The sequence below is a fragment of the Sceloporus undulatus genome, chromosome 4 (genome assembly GCF_019175285.1).
Source record: "Sceloporus undulatus isolate JIND9_A2432 ecotype Alabama chromosome 4, SceUnd_v1.1, whole genome shotgun sequence".
Classification (NCBI taxonomy): domain Eukaryota; kingdom Metazoa; phylum Chordata; class Lepidosauria; order Squamata; family Phrynosomatidae; genus Sceloporus; species Sceloporus undulatus.
In genome coordinates, this window is record NC_056525.1 from 60,354,705 (window position 1) to 60,375,754 (window position 21,050).

General features: G+C 40.1%; 1 protein-coding gene across 2 annotated transcripts in view; it reads left to right on the top strand.

Annotated features, from left to right (window-relative positions):
* The window catches only part of PIK3C2B (phosphatidylinositol-4-phosphate 3-kinase catalytic subunit type 2 beta), a 132,219-nt gene that overhangs the window by 30,258 nt on the left and 80,911 nt on the right, over positions 1-21,050 (top strand). Inside the window, exons 1-4 of one of the 2 annotated variants that reach the window (XM_042464571.1) lie at positions 2,372-2,554; positions 6,567-6,667; positions 8,117-8,271; positions 10,947-11,067. In XM_042464571.1, coding sequence (XP_042320505.1) covers positions 2,525-2,554; positions 6,567-6,667; positions 8,117-8,271; positions 10,947-11,067 — 407 coding nt within the window. In that variant the 5' untranslated portion in view covers positions 2,372-2,524. Of the gene's footprint in view, positions 1-2,371; positions 2,555-6,566; positions 6,668-8,116; positions 8,272-10,946; positions 11,068-21,050 lie in introns of those variants that run through there. The other variant, XM_042464570.1, reaches the window with a different exon arrangement.

Below are 21,050 nucleotides of genomic sequence, written 5' to 3' on the forward strand. Positions count from 1 at the left end.
TTTTATTTATACCCCACCTTTCCATAAATATGATTAAGGCGGCTTACAAAAGATTAAAAACATCACAGTACAGAGTTAAAAACATCCCTACAAAGGAACAGGAATCAGTACAATTACATATATCAGGGGCAGGAGATGGGAAGGTCAAATTACAATAGCATGATCAAATTTAGTTAGCATTTTCATCAGAAACCACCAGGGAATGCCAGGGATCTCCAGATCGGAGATGCCTGATAGTACTGGGCAAGATGAACCAATGAGCTGACTCATTATAAGGCAAAATCCTGTGTTCCTATGCATGCTTGAGGAGCCAAAGTCCTTCTGTCAGGGCTAGTTGAAAGATTCTTACAAACATTTTGATTTGCTATATGGATTTTTCCTAAATCACCTTCTTTCAGTTGTGTTGGATTGGAGGTTCCTGAACTACAGATTCCACCATCCCCAGCTAGCATGGTTGTTGGCTCGGGGTTATGTGAGTTGTAGTCCAGCACATCTAAAGAATGCCATTTTGGAGAAGGCTGAATTAGTGCATATTTATAGTGAGTACAAAATTGTACATAAAGGGTTTCCTGTCTAAATAAAGGCAAAGGATGTCATTGACAGTCTGAAGAGTAGGAATAGTGTATATAGCCATCTCCAGCCTCTCGAATACTTCACGTATGGGAGATCATTTATTCTCGGCCTTTTGGCTAAGATCAGAATTGATATTAAATGTATGGGGTGTATCAGAAGGTTCATACTAGACACACATCCATTGTTTGATACAGGAAGAAACGTGTGCACATTTTTCATAAAATGTCTGTTTTGCTCCCACTGATCCAATTCAGTCTCACATGTGTACGCACACACTTTCAAGTCACCTGTTGATTTACAGCGACCCTATGAATTCCACAGGACTTTCTTAGGCAAGGAATACTCAGAGGTGGTTTTGATAGTTCCTTCCTTCCTATGGCACCTGGTCTATTCAAGTGCTAATCAGGGCTGATACTGCTTAGCTTCAAAGATCAGGTGGTGATCTGGTGCCTTCAGGGTATTTAGGCAGAGGATTTGTCTCTCATACCCTCCAACATTTTCCAGATGAAAACTGGGACATGTGTGGGAAAGCAACATGGAAATATGCTCTAGATGGCAACATTTATTCATGAGAAAGAATAGACAATTTGAAGCAGTTGCAGCAATTTACTTTTGCCTGAAACGACAGCAGGCATGGGCAAAGTGCAGTCTGTGGCACACATGTGGCCCCCATGACTGTTTTTGTGTCTCCTAGCCCCCCCCCCCCAGATCAAAGCTGGGCTCCTATTGGTCAGAAGCAATTTTTACAGTCCCCCCCCAAAAAAAAATTTGGTCCTAGATACTACAAAAGTCCTCTGTTGTGTGTGAGATGCATTTCCACCTCATTTTACACCCCCAGGTCCATTTGGCCCAGGAGAGATCTTTGCGGGGAGGGGGGACAGGAGACCTCTCCTGGACCTGAAAGGACCCAGGAAGCCCCCAAAATGTGGTGGAAATATCCATGTCCCCAAGTTGGCAAAAGATTTGATTTATTTTTTTTTTTATGTATTTTTGGTGAGAGCAAGTGTGTTGGATGACATCTGAGCTAATTGAGTGCAAACTCCATTTTGCAGGAGTAGAAGTAATCTGAGGGCAGGGGAAAATGGAAGGAGGAGAAAGAAAAATCAGAAGGATAGGAGATTAACCATGTCTGTTCCTGCAAAATTGGGAAAATTGGAAGTATTGTGTTTTCTCATTTGGAGCACTTCAGCCTCTTTTCCCCAGTCAACACTAAAATTATATACAAAAAAGCGGGTAAAGTTCCTATGGAGATGTGCACTAATCATTTAGCCTGGAGTGACCCTCTGGGAATAAGCAAATTCTGAGTTTCCTCATCCTGTTCCTCATGCTGAATTCAGTGTCACCACTAGAATTAATTGTCCCTCTTGTATGTTGCGTCTGTTGAAGTTTACTGATATGCATTAGCTGCCTTGACAGTCTGCCTCAGAAGGACAAGGCTGCACATATCTGTTGCGCTATTAATATGATCCTTGCAAGCTACCCCTTAAAGGGAATGGTAGTCTTTGGTTAAAAAAAGAAAAACCTCTTCCCCCACAGATGTGTGTCCAAGCTGGTTGCTGGAGCTTGTTTCCTGGAAGCAACAGTTTCTGAAAGATCACACAATCCACAGGAAAGAAACAGCCCATGTGTGGAGCAGGGGGACAGGCTAGTTTTCCTGTTAGCAAGAAAAGATCAGGGATAATGTTTACAATGCATGTTAGCCTTTCCTCCTCAGTCCTTTTCATCATAATCCTGAGCTGTCTTGCTATACCAGGATCCTCGGGAAAAGGGCAGTCAGAAGTTTCTAAGCCTAGATCACAGGGATACCCCTTTATTGAGCTTATCAGGAATGGCATATTTTTGGACCTGAGTAGATGACCAATACCTCTGGAATCTCAGGGATATAAATAAAAGCCAGATTTCCATCCTCGCTCAACTTCCCGGGACCAGTTCTTAATACGCCGAGTGAGAAATGTTGTCAGGAGCTACTGGCAGAAGTTATGTAAGTTGTGTTCTGCATTTGCTGTGCAAGGAAGTAATTATAAAAGGGCATTAAAGTTGTCTTTGGTGTCTGTTGTGTGCCCTGTCCCTTTTCCCTTGCCCCGCTCTCCTCATGCCTCTCTTTGGTGGGTTAATTGCTCTGACAGTGGGGCCTTTGTTTGCTTTTGAAGGGGTGAATTGAGCCTCTGAGACCATGTGCTTTCGCTGGGTTTGGCATTCAGAGGGTTTCTGTCCTTCCTTCCTCCTCTCATCCTACTGGGGCATTTGGGGAGGAGGCCTTGCACACAAAGTGGAAAGTTTTGAGAATGCTTCTTTTCTTGAAAAGGAAAGTGTTTGGCTGTGTTGCTATTACTTTTTTGTTATGTTATTATTTTCTATTTATTTTCTAAACAAGACAACAAATAATGCAGCCAGAGTTGATGTATAGTGTAATAAATACCTTTCCATTCACTCAGCAAATAACTGGACTGGGTTAGTTGTTTTTGTTTTTTGTTTTCAAAATAATCAAGTATCAGTCAACAATGTGTTTCTTAACATGTACACTAACTGTTGTGTCAATCTTAGAGGCCAGCTGTAATCCAAAAAGAAAATTAACATTTCTATGCTCTACTGTTATGTCCTGGTTTGAAAGGCTGGTGGATTGGCATCACTTTAGGGAATCGTTTCTCCTGCTTGTTAGCTTATTAGTCCAAAAGTCATGTTGTGCATTCTGTATAATGTGTAGGTTTCGGTCCTCAGGTGCATCTAGCATGAGCGTTGATTTTTACAGCACCACGGTGCTGGAATATATTTCCAAGGAATCTTATGTGTTTGTATCTCTTTTATATGTCAAAATATAACATATAAAAAGATATAAACACATAGGATTCCTTGGAAATGTATTCCAATATATGTTAAAATATAGCATATAAAGTATACTCTTAAAAATAGACTAAGACCATGTGGCTAGCCTTTTTCTCAAGTGCACTCTATGTGAAACCCAAAGCCATTTTACAGAAAGCAGACCACTATTTAAAAGGATAATGCACTGTTAGGTATTCTCTGTTCCAAGTGGAAGAGAACCTTCAGTGATTTACAATGACATGTTTGGGGTGGCAGGTGAAGAGTGGTCACTAGTAAAAATTTCAAGTTTTGATCAACAAAATGTTGGAGGGTATATTGTTCTACAAAGCCCTGGTTTTCTAGTTATATTGACTAGATTTCTGGATAATTTAGTGCTCTGTGATCCCTTTTTTGTTGTATTGATCATTGTTGAAAGTTGACTAATCTGTGATTTAACAGATGAAGTGCTGTAGGTAAATTATTCCAACTGTATTCACTTTTTAAAAAAATTGCCCAAATGGATGCCATTTGTTAAAGATTTACATAGATAGATATGGTAGTTACTCCTGTAGAGCAGCAGTTCCATTCAAAGGAAACTGTCACCGACAGTGCTATTAAAGAAAAGGGTACATTTTTGGAAAAAATAAAATAAAAAAGCACGATTTCATGGTCTCTGGAGACAAATTGGGTAATAGCTGAAGTAATGACTAGCCATTCATTAATTGTGGTGTCTGTCATGCCGTGGGCTAAATATATATTTGTATTGTACATATTTTACCCTGCATTGTATGGTTTTTATGTTATAAAGCATTATAAATATTTTTGTCTAATGTTTATTGTTCCCTGAATACATTTTTTGTTAAGCAACAGTCAACTGTAGCTGCTTCCACAGAGAAATGTTTAAAATAAAACTAATCCACACAGCCTTTTTATGTTCAGTTCCTCCAGTGTTCTGTCATAACAGGATTAGTGCTTCTTACCTTATTCTCCTTCTTTTTAGTTTGTTCAGCTAATTGGGACACTGACTCTTCTTTTTTGACAGTTTTGTTGTCAATTTCTTTATCCACAGTCTTTATGCATGTTTACCAGTGCCACATTTTTTTGCCTCTAGTCTGTCATTCCATTTAGTTTCAGCTGCACTTACTGGTCAGCATTTACTTATCTATTAGGATTTTGTACTGCCTCAAAGCTCTTAGGCAGAATCATCAATTTTATGCACTAACCATTATCCAATTTTAGGTAATATTTATTTGAAGCCATTAGAAAGAAGTATGACCTCATGACAGTAACATAAAAAAGAACAAAAAACAACCCAGACCTTTGACCAGCAGTATGGTCAAGGGAGACAAAAAGCATTCTCCCCTCCATCTTCTTTTTGGCTTCCATTAGGAAAAGTAGGTCAGATAATTACAATAACATGAACTGATATCAGAAGACCTACGTATATTGAATTGGCACAATAATTACCAGCAAAAACAGCTAGTCTATCAGCACTATAGCTAATATATAATTCAAAGAAAAAATAACTATAGTTCAGGGAAGTTATTTATTTATTTATTTTATATGCCACCAAACTGATAAAAAGGGACCAAACTGATAAAATTTTAAACTGGTAAAAAGTTTTTAAAATTTAAAATTAAAAAAAACAACCCATGATTAAAAAAAGTTAAGTGGGAAAGTAACATTAAAACTAGATTTAAGAAACAACCTTTTCTGCTTTCAAGTCCAAACATGTGTGCCAAAGGCAAAGTGTGGGAACAAGGGGAAAAAGAATACTTGATAAAACATCTTCTTTTCCCTCTGTGTTTAAAGCAGGATTAGGGAAATTTTGGGTCTTCAGATTTTTTGGGCTATAATTCTTATAACCCCTTGCCATTGGTCATGCTGGCTGGAGCTTCTTAAAGTTGCAGGCCAAAACATCTTCCTCACCTCTTATTGAAAGCAGGACTCCTCCCATGTTGTTGTTACACAAGTTCCACGGTCTGGAGACTTTTGCAGTAAAGTGTTCATAAAATTTTGAAGCAAATCAAATAAACATGGGGCAGATGAGGCTATGGACCAATGTGGACCAATCCTCAGAATTAATGTGTGTTAATGTACATCCAGCAACCATAGGTCATATCGATGTACATCCAGCAACCATAGGTCATATCAATTCATAGTACAAGTTGAATATCCTTTATGCGGAAATCTGAAATACTCTAAAATTGTCCACATGGGTGGCTGAGATAGTGACACTTTTGTTTTCTGATAGTTCAGTGTATACAGACTTGGTTTCATGAACAAAATTAATGAAAATATTGTGTATATAATTACTTTCAGGCTATGTGTATAAGGTATATATGAAACATAAATGAAATTTCTATTTAAGCTTGGCCCCAGCTCCAAGATATTACATGATATATATGCAAGTATTCCAAAATCTGGGGAACACCCCCCCCAAAAAAAAAATCCAAAACATTTCTGATCCCAGTTATTTTGGATAAGGGAGATTCAACCTGTAGATCTCTGGAACACAAGATCTATTCTGCTATTTTTCTAAGGTAAGGGATAATTGCAGAGGCCTTTGCAATAATGATGAGGCCTCCCTTCGTTCAAAGATGCCATTGTCTTCATAGGCTTGCATCAAGAACAGTAAACCAAGTCCTGAGCTTCCTTCATCACATTAAACTTGTTACATATGCACATGAACTAAATTCATAATTCAGCCCATATTTCTATCACTGCAGCAGTGCCTAAAAGTAGTATAATAAAGGTGGCAGAGACAATATCATATCTGCTTTATCCATACAGGCCTCTGTGTTCATCCATTCAAATCTACATTCTCAGCAACCCAATTAGTGGGCACCTCAGTAGTTCCCACTAATTAGATCTAAAGGGCAAATGGTATGAGTGGAAAATACTTCATCTTCCACAGTGTTGTTCCCAATAGTGTGCCAGTTCCATACATCCCTTGCTCTTCTAGAAGGTTCTTGACTGTTAGGGGCAGCTTAGTACATGGGGTCACCACATGGAGGAAGAATGAAAATCCTGTACCAGATCATTAGTTGTGTTTGTTAACACCTGATCTAGTATACTAAGATCTGGAACAAAATTAAATACTGACCAATGCATGGGGTGTGGATGGATAGTTGAAACTGTGTAGATCATTGACAGTGCTGCCTTGATTTCACTGTCTTGTTTGGTACCAGGCTACCTCTTGCCATCATGCAGTGGCCAATGGCTATGAGCTGTTTGAAGTTTCTGAAGAGAAGGATGAAGAGGTTGCTGCTTTCTGCCATATGCTGAATGTGTAAGTATTAGTCTGTGATAGAAAAGGTCTCATTGAGACATCCTTCCATTTTTCCACTGGTTAGCATCCACCAAACATTTTGTGTGTTTATGTGTGTTCAGTAGGCTGATTGTTCTGAGCAATTAATTGCTATTGTGAATTAATCCGTTGTGGCTGGGAGAACAATCTTATTTGTCCCTAGAGTTTATATTGCCTTGTGTTTACGCAACAGATTCACTGGAAAAAGTCTAAGCCTGCAATTGACTGTATGTGGATGAATTTATTTAGGATTATAATTCCCAAATGCAGTTTATTGTAAAGCAGCCTACAGTAATTGAGGGAGTGTGCCCCAAGACATCTTGCTTCCTGAGACAGAGCAGCAAATGGTTACCCACTCAGGTAAAGATACATAGTCTCTAAGTCAGCCACACTTTTTTGGTGCTTGAGGCAAAAAATCCTACAAGAGTTTCATCCCACCTCTGGCAGTAAACATTCAGTAACACAAATGAAATAAGATGAATTTCTTTTTGTGATCCCTGAGGCAGTTCCCTTCCTCAGCTTTAGTCTTAGGATCATTCTTGATAATGTGAGGTGGGGGAGATATTCCTTCCATGTAAGCAAACATATAGAAGATAACTTGGAGTGGCTTGGAGAAATACTGTAGCTCAAACCAAAAAGTTTCAGTTTATTGGGCTGATTAAGACAGCCTCCCCCAACCTGTTATTGCAATCCCGAGCCAGGCTGGCTTGGGATAATGGGAATTCAATACCTCTGGAGGGCACCAAGGTGAGAGAGGCGGGCCTAAGAATTACCCTATTCTTAGGGAGAAGACAACTTGATCTCTCCTATATGCAGCCAGTGTGCTTTGCTCCTCTCCCATCTATTTCTCTTTCCTCATTCAATGCAACACGCACTTCAAAAATATTTTTCCTTTCCCTTGGTTGTTACATACATGCCTACAGTTGGTTGTTCAGCATGCCTACAGTTAGACCAAGTCTAGGTTATCAACCTGACATCTGTTAGGAATACAAGAGTGACAGCAAAATCCTTAGAGTAATGGGAATATGTTATTCAATTGGACTAGGATCAAACAGTCCCATATTTCCATCTGCATACAAGAACACAAGCATCTTTAAGCCATACATTTAGTCTCATGAGCTCTTCCGCTTGGTAGACAAAGGAGTTGTAAAATGCAATGACCATTTTAAATAGGAATCTTAGTTTAGTTATTAACTGCCTCTTAAAAGAGAGAAGGTCTCTGAACAAATGGGAAAACAGCCTTAGTGAGGATTAATCACGTTGTTATGGATTTAAAAAAGACTTCAAAAATGATGAGACAAAGTATAAAGATTTTTCACACCTTAATTTAAAAAAAAATGAAAGTAAAAGAAGAGATTTTACCAGATACCAGGGGAAATAGGCATTTGATGGTGATGGAAACTAATTGTACCTGTCTTGTTTTGCCCACAGACTGAGATCTGGTTACAGTACCAAAGACTATTCCCTTACAGGTTATGTATGGAGCGCTGTCAACCTTAGCCCTGAACACCTTGGGCATGGAATCAGCTTGAAAGTGACAGTGGTTTATGACAGCCTGCAGGAACCTCTCACCTTCACTTGTGACTGTAAGTACTCATCCTTGAATTGGAAAGCTCATACCAACAGGGGACACACATTCCACTTTATGACAGTGGAAGGATTGCTGTCAGTTATCCTAGATCAGCCTTTCCCAACCGGGTGCCCTCCAGATTTGTCTGGTCATGATTATAGGAGTTAAGTACAACATATCCAGAAGGCACTCGCCGTAAATGCTGTATGGAATATGGTTGTGCCTGTAATCTTGCTTGATAGCGAATGTGATGTCACTAGTGGTTATAATTGGCCACATTTTAAAAGGCTGAATGCACCTTCACTGTACCCCTTTAAAAATAATCTCCTGTGGTGTTATTTGCTCTCCCCCACCCCCACCCAGCAAGCAAAACCCAGCTATTTTGTGGAATTGTTGCATGTTAAATAAAAACTTATCTGTACTGGAATGCATCCTGTAATGCTGTGACTAATATACTATATTCCACTGTGTGAAAATATGGATCTCTTTCTATAACAAAGATAATATATTTTTTCTATTACATGAATAGAAACTTCTGTTTATGTAACACCAAGGGGGAAATACACTTTTAACAAAATATGCTATATTTCTCTTCTTGTTTATAAATGTTTAATTTTATGTTCAACATTAAATTTGGCATTTGAAGTTTATTATATTGGTGTTTGCTCATTTATTCCACAAACGTTTGTGTGTCTTTTAGTGGTAGATTGACAGATTTCTGTCTGCTTAATCAAACAGCTGTTTTTATATCATTTGAATAGTGTTGGTTTTTCCCCATGTAATGGATTCATTTAATGAAGCTGACATCTATACCATTAATTCAGCTTGACCTTGTTAAACAGGTGAACAAACCCAATAGAGCAACATCAGGTTTCTTGTTAACATTTCCAATGCAAATATTGAGATTAATTATAAGAAGCAGCAGGAGCAAATTTTGTAAAATTAATTTTAAAACCTCAGTTTTCTTCCCACCACTTTTTGAAAAGCAAATGCAGAGAAGAATTGCAATAGTGTGAGACTTTACAATAGAAACTCAAATAAGCTAAGCAATTCATTACAGTGGAGATATGGTGGGCATGTGCTCCTTCCTTGATATAAAATGGATACTCAGGTGAACTTTGACAGACATTTGCTTCATATTGATCAGATCAGTTTCCTAAAAATATACATTTGACTGTTTGTAGTATGTGTCTTGGCATCTACTTAATGTTCCCAAACTCTTCCTCCTTAATTATTTTCATTGACCTATAGAGTTGGAAGTATTCCCAACCCCAAGGCTCATTTAGTCCAGCTCCTGCCAGTGCTTTTATTAATAGTTAAGTTAAATTTATATCCAGCCTACCTCTGGTAGGTTTAAGTCAGGGTACACAACTCTCTGCACTTTATTCTCACAATTACTCTGCAAATAGGTCATTCTGAGAAAGAGTGACTGGCCTATGGTTACTGCCCTTAGTGAGTTATCCAAGTCCAGCATCCTAACAGTGGCACCAGATGCAGTCTTGTGGAAAAGTGTGGAGAGTAAAAGAGGGAGTCTGAACCCTTCTCAGATAGATTGTCCCCCATATTTGCAGTACGATCCTGGTCTTCATGCACCTTTTTAACTCTAGGAACCAAGTTAGCCATTCCATGTACATCAAGAGCCACAGAAGTATAATTCAAAGATATAACTGTGTTAGTCTGTAGAATCAGTACATAGAGAGATCTGGTAGCACCTTTGAGACTAACTGAAAGAAAGAAATTGGCAGCATGAACTTTCGTAGACTTCAGTCTACATTGATCAAATGCATCTGAAGGAAATAGACTGAAATCTACGAAAGCTCATACTACCAATTTCTTTCTTGGAGTTAATCTCAAAGATGCAACTACAGCAAGAGCCACATTATTCCAAAGAGACTGGCTCATATTATTTTTGTGACACATGTAAAAATACACCAGAGGCTTTTTCCAAGGCTGGGGTCATAAACCTTTGGATGCCTAAGACTCTACTATAATCACAATTTATAACACTTGGAATATTATTGTACTGTATATGCCTTTCCTCCTTTCCTAAGAGTACACAGTATATATACTGGTTTAAGAATCCTTTTCTCTCTTCTGAGAGTCAGCAAGGAATGTTAGCAGCAAACACTTGAAATAGTACTGAATGGGTGTAGAAGTGAATAATAGATGTATAAAAGTCTCTTTTATCCTGTCTACCCTCTATCTTTGGACTCTCTTTAAAAAAGAGATCCCATTGACACAGCCACTGTGTTAAGAGTGTCATCCACAAGTGAGTCCTGAGCCACTCTTTGAATACTGGTGTTCAAAGGCATATCATTTTTAATTGTTCAGTCTTCTCAAAATTTTATGAACATAGTGAATATCACTTAAAATGCAGTGCACTACATCATATAAAGTGGCCTTATGTATATCTCCACTTAAAAAACAAACAAACCTTAAATACCTTTGGGAAGCTTATTCTCAAAACCTATTTTGGGAGTGGCTGCATGTTTGGTTAGCAACATTTTGTAGTAAGGAATATACAGCCAGAATCTGGGAAGATGTTGGAAGCAGCACAGCACTTTCAGAGATGCCAGAGGAAGTGAGTCTACTGACCAATTAAGGCATTGAAGGGGCCAAGATAGAGCATTACAGGAAATTTTGACATAAGACTCATAATGCTGTGTCTGGTCTCTCTTCCCACCCTTGTAGGTTCTTCCACGGTGGATTTGCTCATCTACCAGACATTGTGCTACACTCATGATGAATTGCGTGACATTGATGTGGATGACTTTGTACTCAAACTTTGTGGCCTGGAGGAATTCCTGCAAAAGTAAGCAAGTGGAGAATACTTGTACAGAAAATATAGGCTGCAGTCTGAAACCCATTTACTTGGGAATGGGTCTACTGGACTCACAAACAGGCTTATACACAAACAGATATACTAAGTACAGTATATCATTGTGCTGTCTTTTTTCCCCTCTGTTGGGCATTCGAAACTCTGTGATCTCATGCATCCCATAGAAATTCACATTCAGAAATTTTGGGGCAGCTGTGTATTAGAGAGCTACCTTAACAATCCTGAATCTTGCCTTTTCTGTATGGTCTGTTGGCAGCTTCATTGCATGGTAACTTTTTAACCTTAAGCTTTCCTACAAATGTATGTTCTATAGATCTTAAATGATCTCCAAAGGAAGTCATTTACAGAAATCTCACAGAAAATTGTGTTAGGCTGGGATGAATGATCTTCTACACAGCACATCTATTGAACTGTATTTCCCATTAGCCAAGCCTTCGTGATCAAGGGTTTATTGGAGCTGTGAACCAAAACATCTGGAGATCACTAGATTGTCTAACCCTATGTTAGACCATATGGTGGAATCACCTTCTTGAAGACTGAAAGTCCACTCTGAACTGTCAGGAAAGTTGAGCTATGCATTTGTTAAATAAATAAGTTAGTTGCTTTCTGCTACATTTGCCAATACAGCATTGATCATACAGTATTTACATAGCCTCAAGTTTGAGTACTTCTGTTATTGGACTGATTTTCTATGTGTACAGTTTCTAACAGTTAGTCATCACTTGGCACATAAGCCCCCCCATCTTCCCAAAGGGGTGGGGGATGTGAATGAATAAATGGGATTATTTTATCATCTATAAGAAGTGTTGTTAAGGTCATGTTAATTTTTTAATTCCTAGTTCCTTAAATCATGAACATTTTCTTGCTAAGATAGCCGCATTGGAAGGCCTTGTTTGGCCATGTGAAGATGTGACTAAACCCCATTGATTGTGTATGCCTTGAAATTCACTTTGAGTGGAAGAGTCCCTTCAAGAGTTAGGACACTGCCAAAGAAAACTTTTTAGACAATGGTGATTCTTAGTAAACTTACAAATGAGTCAATGAAACTGTTCTTTTTCAGCTTGTGCTATGAAATCTGACTAGGTGGCTGTAAAGTGTACAAAGGATATTGAGATATGTTCTTCTATAAAACATGTGGGAAACTAAGGCATCCCTTGTCACTACAAAGAAAAAAGTAGCTGGAAAGTGATCTGTGCTGCCTTAAAAGATGGATCCTATTTGGGAAGAATCAATATTTTGCTGCTATGGTGTTTTCTTCATCTACTTTAGCCAGGGTCACCAAAAGAATAGATGTTGCATTTTGTGATGTGGAATGAAGAACTGTTCTGTCCCTTGCCTCCATCCTTTTGCTTCTAGCATGCTCTGGTGTGTTCAAACCAGAGATGTGGATTTCTCATCTTCCCATTGGTCGTATCTTTATAAAACCCAGCCCTGTCATTTGGGCTTCCTTAGCTTCACTTTGGAACAGTACATTTTGAGTAGTACATTTCCCCTGGAGCAATAAGGGAGATAACCATCTGCTTTCAAGAAAAAAATTAGTCAAGCTATGTCCATTGGCTAAATGTGGAGACAACCACCTGGGAGCAACAGCTCCATGCTCTTACCAGCACATTTAGATGTCTTGGCCTGTTCTTGACCATGGTGTGTTGCATTTTCCCTAGACAGATTACTCACTGATGTATGGGTATATTGAGAATGGCTTTGTAGTTTTGAACTTAAAAGCTTGTGGTCCATTTACAACGACTGGGTATGTGAGCTGGCAAGTGCAAACCGATTATTACTGGGACTAGCTTGTTAGCAAAACAGACTTTCAAACCACAGAGCCCTCTGTGGAAAACCTCTATGTGTTTGATTGTGTGTGTGCGTGCATGTATGTGTGTATCAGCAGCCCTGAGAGACAGAGAGAGAATAGGGAAGAGTGAGTAGCAAGAGAGAGGGATGGAGAGCATGTGTACTGGATGCCTAATTAAGGAAACAAGCTTTCCAGGTTGATTCCAGTGCTCATGTGAAGACAACTATGAAACTTTAGTTATGTCTTGGGGTTATTTTCTGCTATTGTGGAACCCCAGCAGTGAACAAAGTAGCTTAAACCACAGTCTGACTTTCTCTGCATTGAGAGGCTGTGTGTGTGTGTGTCTAAACATCTCGAAGATAACACTTTTGGCACTGCTAGATCCTTTAACACCTTTCCGTTTGTGTTGGGTATATAGCAAATCTCTTGTGGTTGCAAAAGATTGCTGCCTGTAGAAGGAACCCAGCCAGCCAGTATAGAGGGAATTGAGGGAAGAATGTCCTAGACTTGAAGCCAAAGAATGAGTATGAGTTTTTGGAATATTTCTTACTAGCTTTTATGATTTTCATTTTAAAGGGTGATATTGCCATCAGCAGGAAAAAAAACTTACTTCCCTTTATATAATGTGCTTTAACTGAAAACAGAAATAAGAAATTTGCATCGGATGAGAAAAAAATTTACACTGCCAGCCTAGAACCCACAGGCGCCTCCTGTTCTGTTCGGTTTTCCCTTCCAAAAAGGGTATGGCACCACATTTATGGAAAGCAAAGGGCCCATTCATACTTTGCAGTTTTTATGATATTGGAAAGGTGGCCAGGAATTTGAAGGGCATGAAACAAACTTGGAATATGTGGCCTTCTGGATATTGTTGGACTGCAAGTCTCATCAGCCCTAACCAGCACAGCCATTAATAAGGGATGGTGGGGGTTGCAGTTCAACAACATCTAAAAGACCACACATTGCCCATCTCTACTGTGCAGTCTGCAAAGGTAAGACTATCTCCTTGCTGTAGGAGGAACAGCTTGATGATAGTGGACTGTGAACCACTCCATTTAATTCAAGATGAAACAGACCTAAGATTTTTTCATTCCTGGAGTCACTCTACTTGCTCCTGTCATGGTGCATAGTACCCGGAGCTAGGGGAATAATTTGGCAGGTCAAGCTGAAAATCTCCCTACTCCTAACAATAAAATACTCAAAAACAAATTAAATAATAAGCCATTAGCTGCCTTTGGAGGTAATATGTGCTTCCTGAGTAAGCTTCCTCACTCTGCCTAATGTTGTCCCTGCCAACCAGGGTAATTAAAATGGATATTCTGTAGAGTCCTTACTTATGTTTTTATTTCTCTCTCAGTCTAATGCTGCATCTTACTCTGCCCATAGTGGAGGCAAGTAACTTGCTTTCCTATGTATTTTGCTGGGTTTTTTTCAGTCCTAGCCAGCATAAAAGACAAATATTGAACAGCATGTAATGGAATTCACACAAAAAAGGGGGGAGAGTGAGTGGGAGATACATGTCCAAGTGCTCTGTAGGTCTATATTTTTTTATTTTGATACAGGCCAAACACATTTTGCCCTATGTAAATATTTTGATGGCCTTCCTCAGAGATTACAGTATATAAAAACAAATACAAATAACAAATAAAAAAGACAACACATAATAATATCTTAATAAAATGTCACAACACATTATAATTTTTATGTATTGCTTTCAAGCCTATGCAAAACTACTAACAGAAATTTCTGGAACTGAAATTGTCATTCCATTAGCTGGACTGACAAAAAACTAGAGAACCAGGCTTTTTTTTTATTATTATTATTATTATTATTAACTTTTATTTATAAAGCGCTGTAAATTTACACAGCGCTGTACACACAATCTTTTTAATTGGACAGTTCCCTGCCTTCAGGCTTACAATCTAAAAAGACACGACACAAAAGGAGAATGGAGTGGTGGTGGGGAAGGGGATGAGGTCCAGCAGTCTTCTCTACCTCTGAGGCCTGGACCAAGGGAGATGTATTGGAGGAAGGACTTGGCTTCTTAATGGATGGTTAATCTTCTTCCAGGGAGGCCTGTTGGAGCTAGCCTGCCTCTCTAGTAGGATAATACATAGAAGGGTTTTTAAAGTTTTATTTTATAGATAGTCAGAAAGACTGAGAGAGGGGAAATGTGGAGTGAAATAGCCTTGAAGGACATATCATGCAACCAGGCTAGGAAATACACACACAGAGAGAGTAGATTTATAAAATGGGAGATCAAGTTCTTCATTTAATCCTTGAGGCACCAAAGATTTTAATTTTAAAATTCACTCTGTTTCTTTTTTCAAGAGTCTCCTCATCATTGTTATTTATTTTTTCTGTAACTCAAAATTTTAGTTTCTTGTATTTGAAAGGTGCTCTCCTATACGTTTTTAAAGAGGTCTTGTTGTCTCTCCCACATATATCTTTGGACACTTGCATTGTATAGCACAGATGACAAAATTACTACTGTAAGTGGTAAAGTTGGCCAAAGTGTTTCTCTGTTTGCTATTATGGTTTGTAAATGCAATCGTTTTGGAGATGTATCTGCAATAGACACAATGCCAACACAGCCAATTGTGAGAGATGATTAGAGTTACAATCCAACATATGTCCCCCATCTCTGGTCTATAAGTTCTCAGTATTCCCATGTGACTCATACTACCTAGCCCCACAGTAATGAATTGTGAATTTTGAGCAATGAATTTTGCCTTGAAATCTCTGTTGGAAATCCTTTGTTATAACTTGAACATCATGAAGAAGGCAAAATGCAAATTACAGGGGTAGCACCAACAGTCATTCTTCACATGCATAGTTGTGACTTCTTATATGATCAATCTTTTCTGTAGAAATTAGTACAAGAGACATACTTTCTAAGTTACTGTCTTGGGAAAAGGGAGGTTTTTGTTGTTAGAAAAGGGAGGCACTGTTCAGTCCCCCTGATCTAGTATAAAGACAGCCTTGTGGAGCCATTATCTCCTATGCTGCCTTATGCCTTGTGTCAAATGAAAGGAAATACTATGACTTTAGCCTTTTGCTTAGTAGCGTAGGGCTAGTTTTTGCCTGCATCTGTTTCCAAGGCTTAGCATAATTAGTGGTTAGTAAATGGGTTGTTGTTGTAGTTGTTGTTGTAGTTGTGTGCCTTCAAATAATTTCTGACCAACTTATGTACCTTAAGCCAAATGGAACTCTGAAGATCCTAGCCTAGTGGTTGGTTTTAGTGGTACACAAAATATCTGTCCAGATCTGAACATGTGTATGCACTGAGGACAGTGTATATGCTTTGAGTCCCTTCCTTCCTTCTTTCTTTTCTTTCTTTCTTTCCTTCCTTCCTTCCTTCCTTCCTTCCTTCCTTCCTTCCTTCTCTTTCTGTAATTTGCAAAGAGATGACCTGCCCCTTTTCTGCCTTCTGTGTAACCATTTCCGTGGCAGAACACTAAGTGCAGATGGACAAAGAGAGCAAAACCTCTCCTCACCCAATCATCCAGATGGAAATTTCTCTAATGAGCCTGGGTGCAAATGCCTTGCTGTATCTCTACAGTGCCCACAAAAGATCTTGGCAGTACAAAAGCAGTACCACTTCCTGGCCTCCACTGACCCCAAACATGCCCAAGCCCTTTATGAAATATCCAGCTTTCTTTCTGTTCTCACATGGGTGGATTAGTAGGGTTGGCAGAAGAGGGCATCTTTGGTCAGCTGTTCAAACCCCTTAGCTGTTGCTACTGCTGCCACCACCTTTTACCCCCTTTTCCAACCCTATCCTGATAAGTGCTAGGTGGCTGCCATTAGACTTCCTTCATAACATCCCATAATAACCAGTGGTACAGTGGTAAATTGTGATATGCTAGTGCACATCATGACAGTCCACATAGCCCCACGGAGAGTCCTGAAACACTGGCAACAGTGTTGATCCACATCAACAAACCAAGTCTAGCACGTTCACTTCTACCAGAAGCAGGTCATTTGTGAAGTTAATGAGTCTGTACTTCTCATTCAAGTCCAAACCACCTCTAAATACTTGCTATTACTCAGAAAATCCATTCCTCACCCCCTCCCACCCCAGACTATTGTGAGCCAGGAAAATCTCATTGGCAGTGGTGGCAGATGACATTATTTTCCTTCCAATAAAAAAAAAAAAGTCCCAGCACTTTGACACTGGAAGCCCAGGCTCTTCCACTGCATTGACAGCATCTCTCTAGAGGCCAATGCAGGCTATTACCAGAGCTTGGAAAAGATTATTTCTTTGGCCTACAGTTCTTAGAAGCTAAAGAAGCAATCTTACTGTGGTCAGAAAGGGATGGCTGTGGCACTCCTCAAATGAACCATAGCCAGCTGCTGTTCTAATAGGCAGAGTTTGGAAAACATTGCTTATCCTGTCCTGCATTTGATCTAGGAAGAAGTGGAGGGGAGCCAGTCATCATAGAATTTTAGTGTTGGAAGGAACCACAAGGTCATCTATTCCAACCCCTTGCCATGCAAGAATGCACAACTAAGGCCCCATTCCCACTGGCTTATAAAGCGGATCAAGACTCGGATTATGGGAGCATCGTTCCCATTTGAGCGCGCATTCAATCCTTATTACGCCGATATCGTTCCCATTGGAATTTGGATCTGATCCCCATGTAATCAATTTTTCCAAGGAAAAACCCAATGGGGGGGGGGGGGTCAACCCCGGGTTAATTTGACTTCATTTTTCTGGAGGTTTTTCTTGCACCTCCCGACTCCAGTCCGGAGCAAATGAATGGGAACAACATGGGTGTCCGGTTCGGTAACTTGGGGATGGGAGGAGAAGTGCTCAAGGGGCTGGCCTGGGGGTGTCACCCACTTTGTTCTCTTTCCTGCATTACTGGCGCCATTCCCCCCTCCCCCCCATTCACATAGCCTTTCCCCCGGTGTAGTGGGAAGTAGGGTAAGGCGATCGCATGTGTAGACAAATTTATTTTTTAAAAAATTAAGCTTTCGATCACCTAGGCGCTCTGTCGGGTATCCAAACATAGAAAATTGCTATATTGACCTCCAAACGCAGTAAACACATTACGCCCCCCCTGCACCTCCCCCCTGCTCCACATTCATAGACCGATGTGTGAGGAGAGCCATTGAACACCATTTTTAAACTATTATTATTTCTTTTTTTACATGCCTGCTCGATCGCCCCCCCAGACAGCCCAGGGAGCAATGGGGGAGGCAAAGGGACTGGGGAGGGGGATGAAGGCTCCCTTTCCCCTTTCCCAGAGGCACTCTGGGAAGACACAGGAGAGCCCGGGAGGCAAAGGAACTTCGGGGGGGGGGGATGGAGGCTCCTTCTTCTTTTCCCAAAGGGGCTCTGGGAAGACACAGGACAACTTGGGAGGCAAAGGGACTTGGGGGGATGGAGGCTCCTTCTCCTTTTCCCAGAGAGGAAAAGCGCCTAAACGATTGATTGACTGCTTTAAAAAAACAACAACAGAAAAACAGGTTTGAAAGACGCAAAGGGAAACGGGGAACAAAAATAGCCCGCCCCCAAATGCATCGAAGCAACTAACGTTACTGTGATGTCAAGCGCCTAGGCACTTGATTGACATCTGCTTTAAAAAAAAAGGTTCCGGAAGGGCAATGAGAGCAAAAAAGTCCGCTTCAAATTACAATGGAGAAAATTTCAGTGGGAACGAGAACTTGGTTAAAAAAACCCCGAGTTTGTTTGCACCCTTTCGTAAGGGAACGAGGGACCAGATTCGAATACAACTCGAAAAGATCTGAATCAGAATCGCAGCAAAATACGTCACTTTATATGCCCATTGGGAATGGGGCCTAATACACTCGTGAAAGATCCCCATTCAACCTCTGTTTAAAGACCTCCAAAGATGGAGAGTCCATCACCTCTGAGGCAATCTGTTGAACCACTCTTAATATTTAGGTAGATTCTCTACCTGAGAGCTATGGTCTTTCGGGGAGGCACTTCTCTCTATCCCACCACCTTCAAAGGCATGTTTGGTGGGAATGTTGAAAGGGCCTCCTCTTTGGTGGCTTCCAGACACTGGAACTCCCTTCCCAGGGAAGCTAGGCTGGTTCCCTGTTTGCTATCCTTCCATCAGCATTAATTTGAAACAAATCAATGTTTGAAATGGTTCTAATTTTGTTGACAGTTTTAAGCACAACTTTTTAAGCACATGCATTTTAGTTGTAATTTTCTGTGTTTTATAAACTTCCTAGAGCCGCTGTTTTGGGGAAAGGTGGGGTATGAATGAAGGGATGGATAAGGGAGATTCCCTGCAGCACAGGGAAACACAAAGCATCCTATGTGATGGGTTCACTCGCACCCAAAATGTGAGATGCCTTCATGCAGTATGTCCCCCTGACCCACATTGAGTCCAAAAGAGATGAACTATAGTACACAGAAAATCAGCACGTGCTTTCCACACATTCTATAAGTCTTAATCTCAGTGACTAAATTATTTTTATTCGTCTAGCACCTGACTGTCCTTCGAACAGACAGACTATTGCCTTTGTTAACTCAAAGTGAGATCTCTTGATTTAGAGAGAATCTGTAATCTGTTCAGTTTTTGCATGGGGAGTCCATGGCAGAAAAGCAAGGCTTTGTTCCCTACTATAATGCTCTGAGCTGCTGCTGATCACGCCTTCCAAGCATCTTTCACCAGGATAACTTGGCTGCAGTGTTGGCTTGATGCATTGCAACAATTTTGTCGCTTCTCTTGCTGACTCGGCGGTTAGCTAGCAAATCACTTTTATTCTCAAACCACAAGTGCTTCACTGCATATGTCTTTTTTCCTTTTTAGTGAGCAAATGGCTGTCAAAAATTAAAAGAGAGACTCTTGTGGCTGCCAGTTGGAAAATTTAACATTTTATTAAGTCAAAAATAACGATATTATTAGAAGGTGCTGGAGGATGGGCAGGCAATAAAATTGTTATTGGCAATATTTTATATGTTTATTGATTTTAAAAATATACACCATGCTTTGATTCCAGAGAGGGTTACAGAATAGTGTATATAAAAATTAAATGCAGCAAAGCTAAATGGTAACACTGAGAAGCTTCCAACCTTCAACCAGCATTAAAAAACAGATTTTAACTTTAAAATACTGCTCTTGATCTTGATTCAGTTTGGAAGTTTGTCCATCTGATCCAAAATGTCAATCTGCTGTGCCTTTAACTAAGGGGGTGTTCCCACTTAATATTTGAAACGATTTAAAATACAACGTTTTTAATAAAACCGATTCAAAATAACCCTGGTGTTATCTCGCGTTCCGAAACGCGTTATTCTTCGTTCCCATCTGGTTATTTAAATCGAAGTTTTTACCTGCAAGCGTTCCTACTTGGCATGAAATCGGTGTTTAAATAAAGCGATTCTTCTCTTCCATACCTTATTTGGAGCTGTCAATCAATAGTACGTCAGAATGATGTAACATTAACCCGGATTATTTGGAAGCGATTTAACTTTCGTCAGCGTTTCCATTTCATTGACCGTTTGTGAAATGATGTATTTTTGGCGGGTTTTTTTTAAAATGAACCAATCAAGGCGCTTAAACGATCAAACGTCATAAGCGCTGTCAGCCTTATATACATTTTCCCTCCGAATTTAGTAGGAAACCCAAGCTCTTTCCAGAGGAACTATGGGATAGGTTTTGCATGACAGCATCCTATGTCTCCCAAGACAGCCAGGCAGAATCCCTTCACAGAGCCCAGAGATCAATGGGGGAGGCTTCTGGCAAAGCGAATTTAGTAGGAAACCCAAGCTCTTTCCAGAGGAACTATGGGATAGGTTTTGCATGACAGCATCCCCTCTTCATGTCTCCCAAGACAGCCAGGGAGAATCCCTTCAGAGAGCCCACAGATCAATGGGGGAAGCTTATGGCAAAGCGAATTTAGTAGGAAACCCAAGCTCTTTCCAGAGGAACTATGGGATAGGTTTTGCATGGCAGCATCCCCTCTTCATGTCTCCCAAGACAGCCAGGGAGAATCCCTTCAGAGAGCCCAGAGATCAATGGGGGAGGCTTCTGGCAAAGCGAATTTAGGAAACCCAAGCTCTTTCCAGGGGAACTATGGGATAGGTTTTGCATGACAGCATCCTATGTCTCCCAAGACAGCCAGGCAGAATCCCTTCACAGAGCCCAGAGATCAATGGGGGAGGCTTCTGGCAAAGCGAATTTAG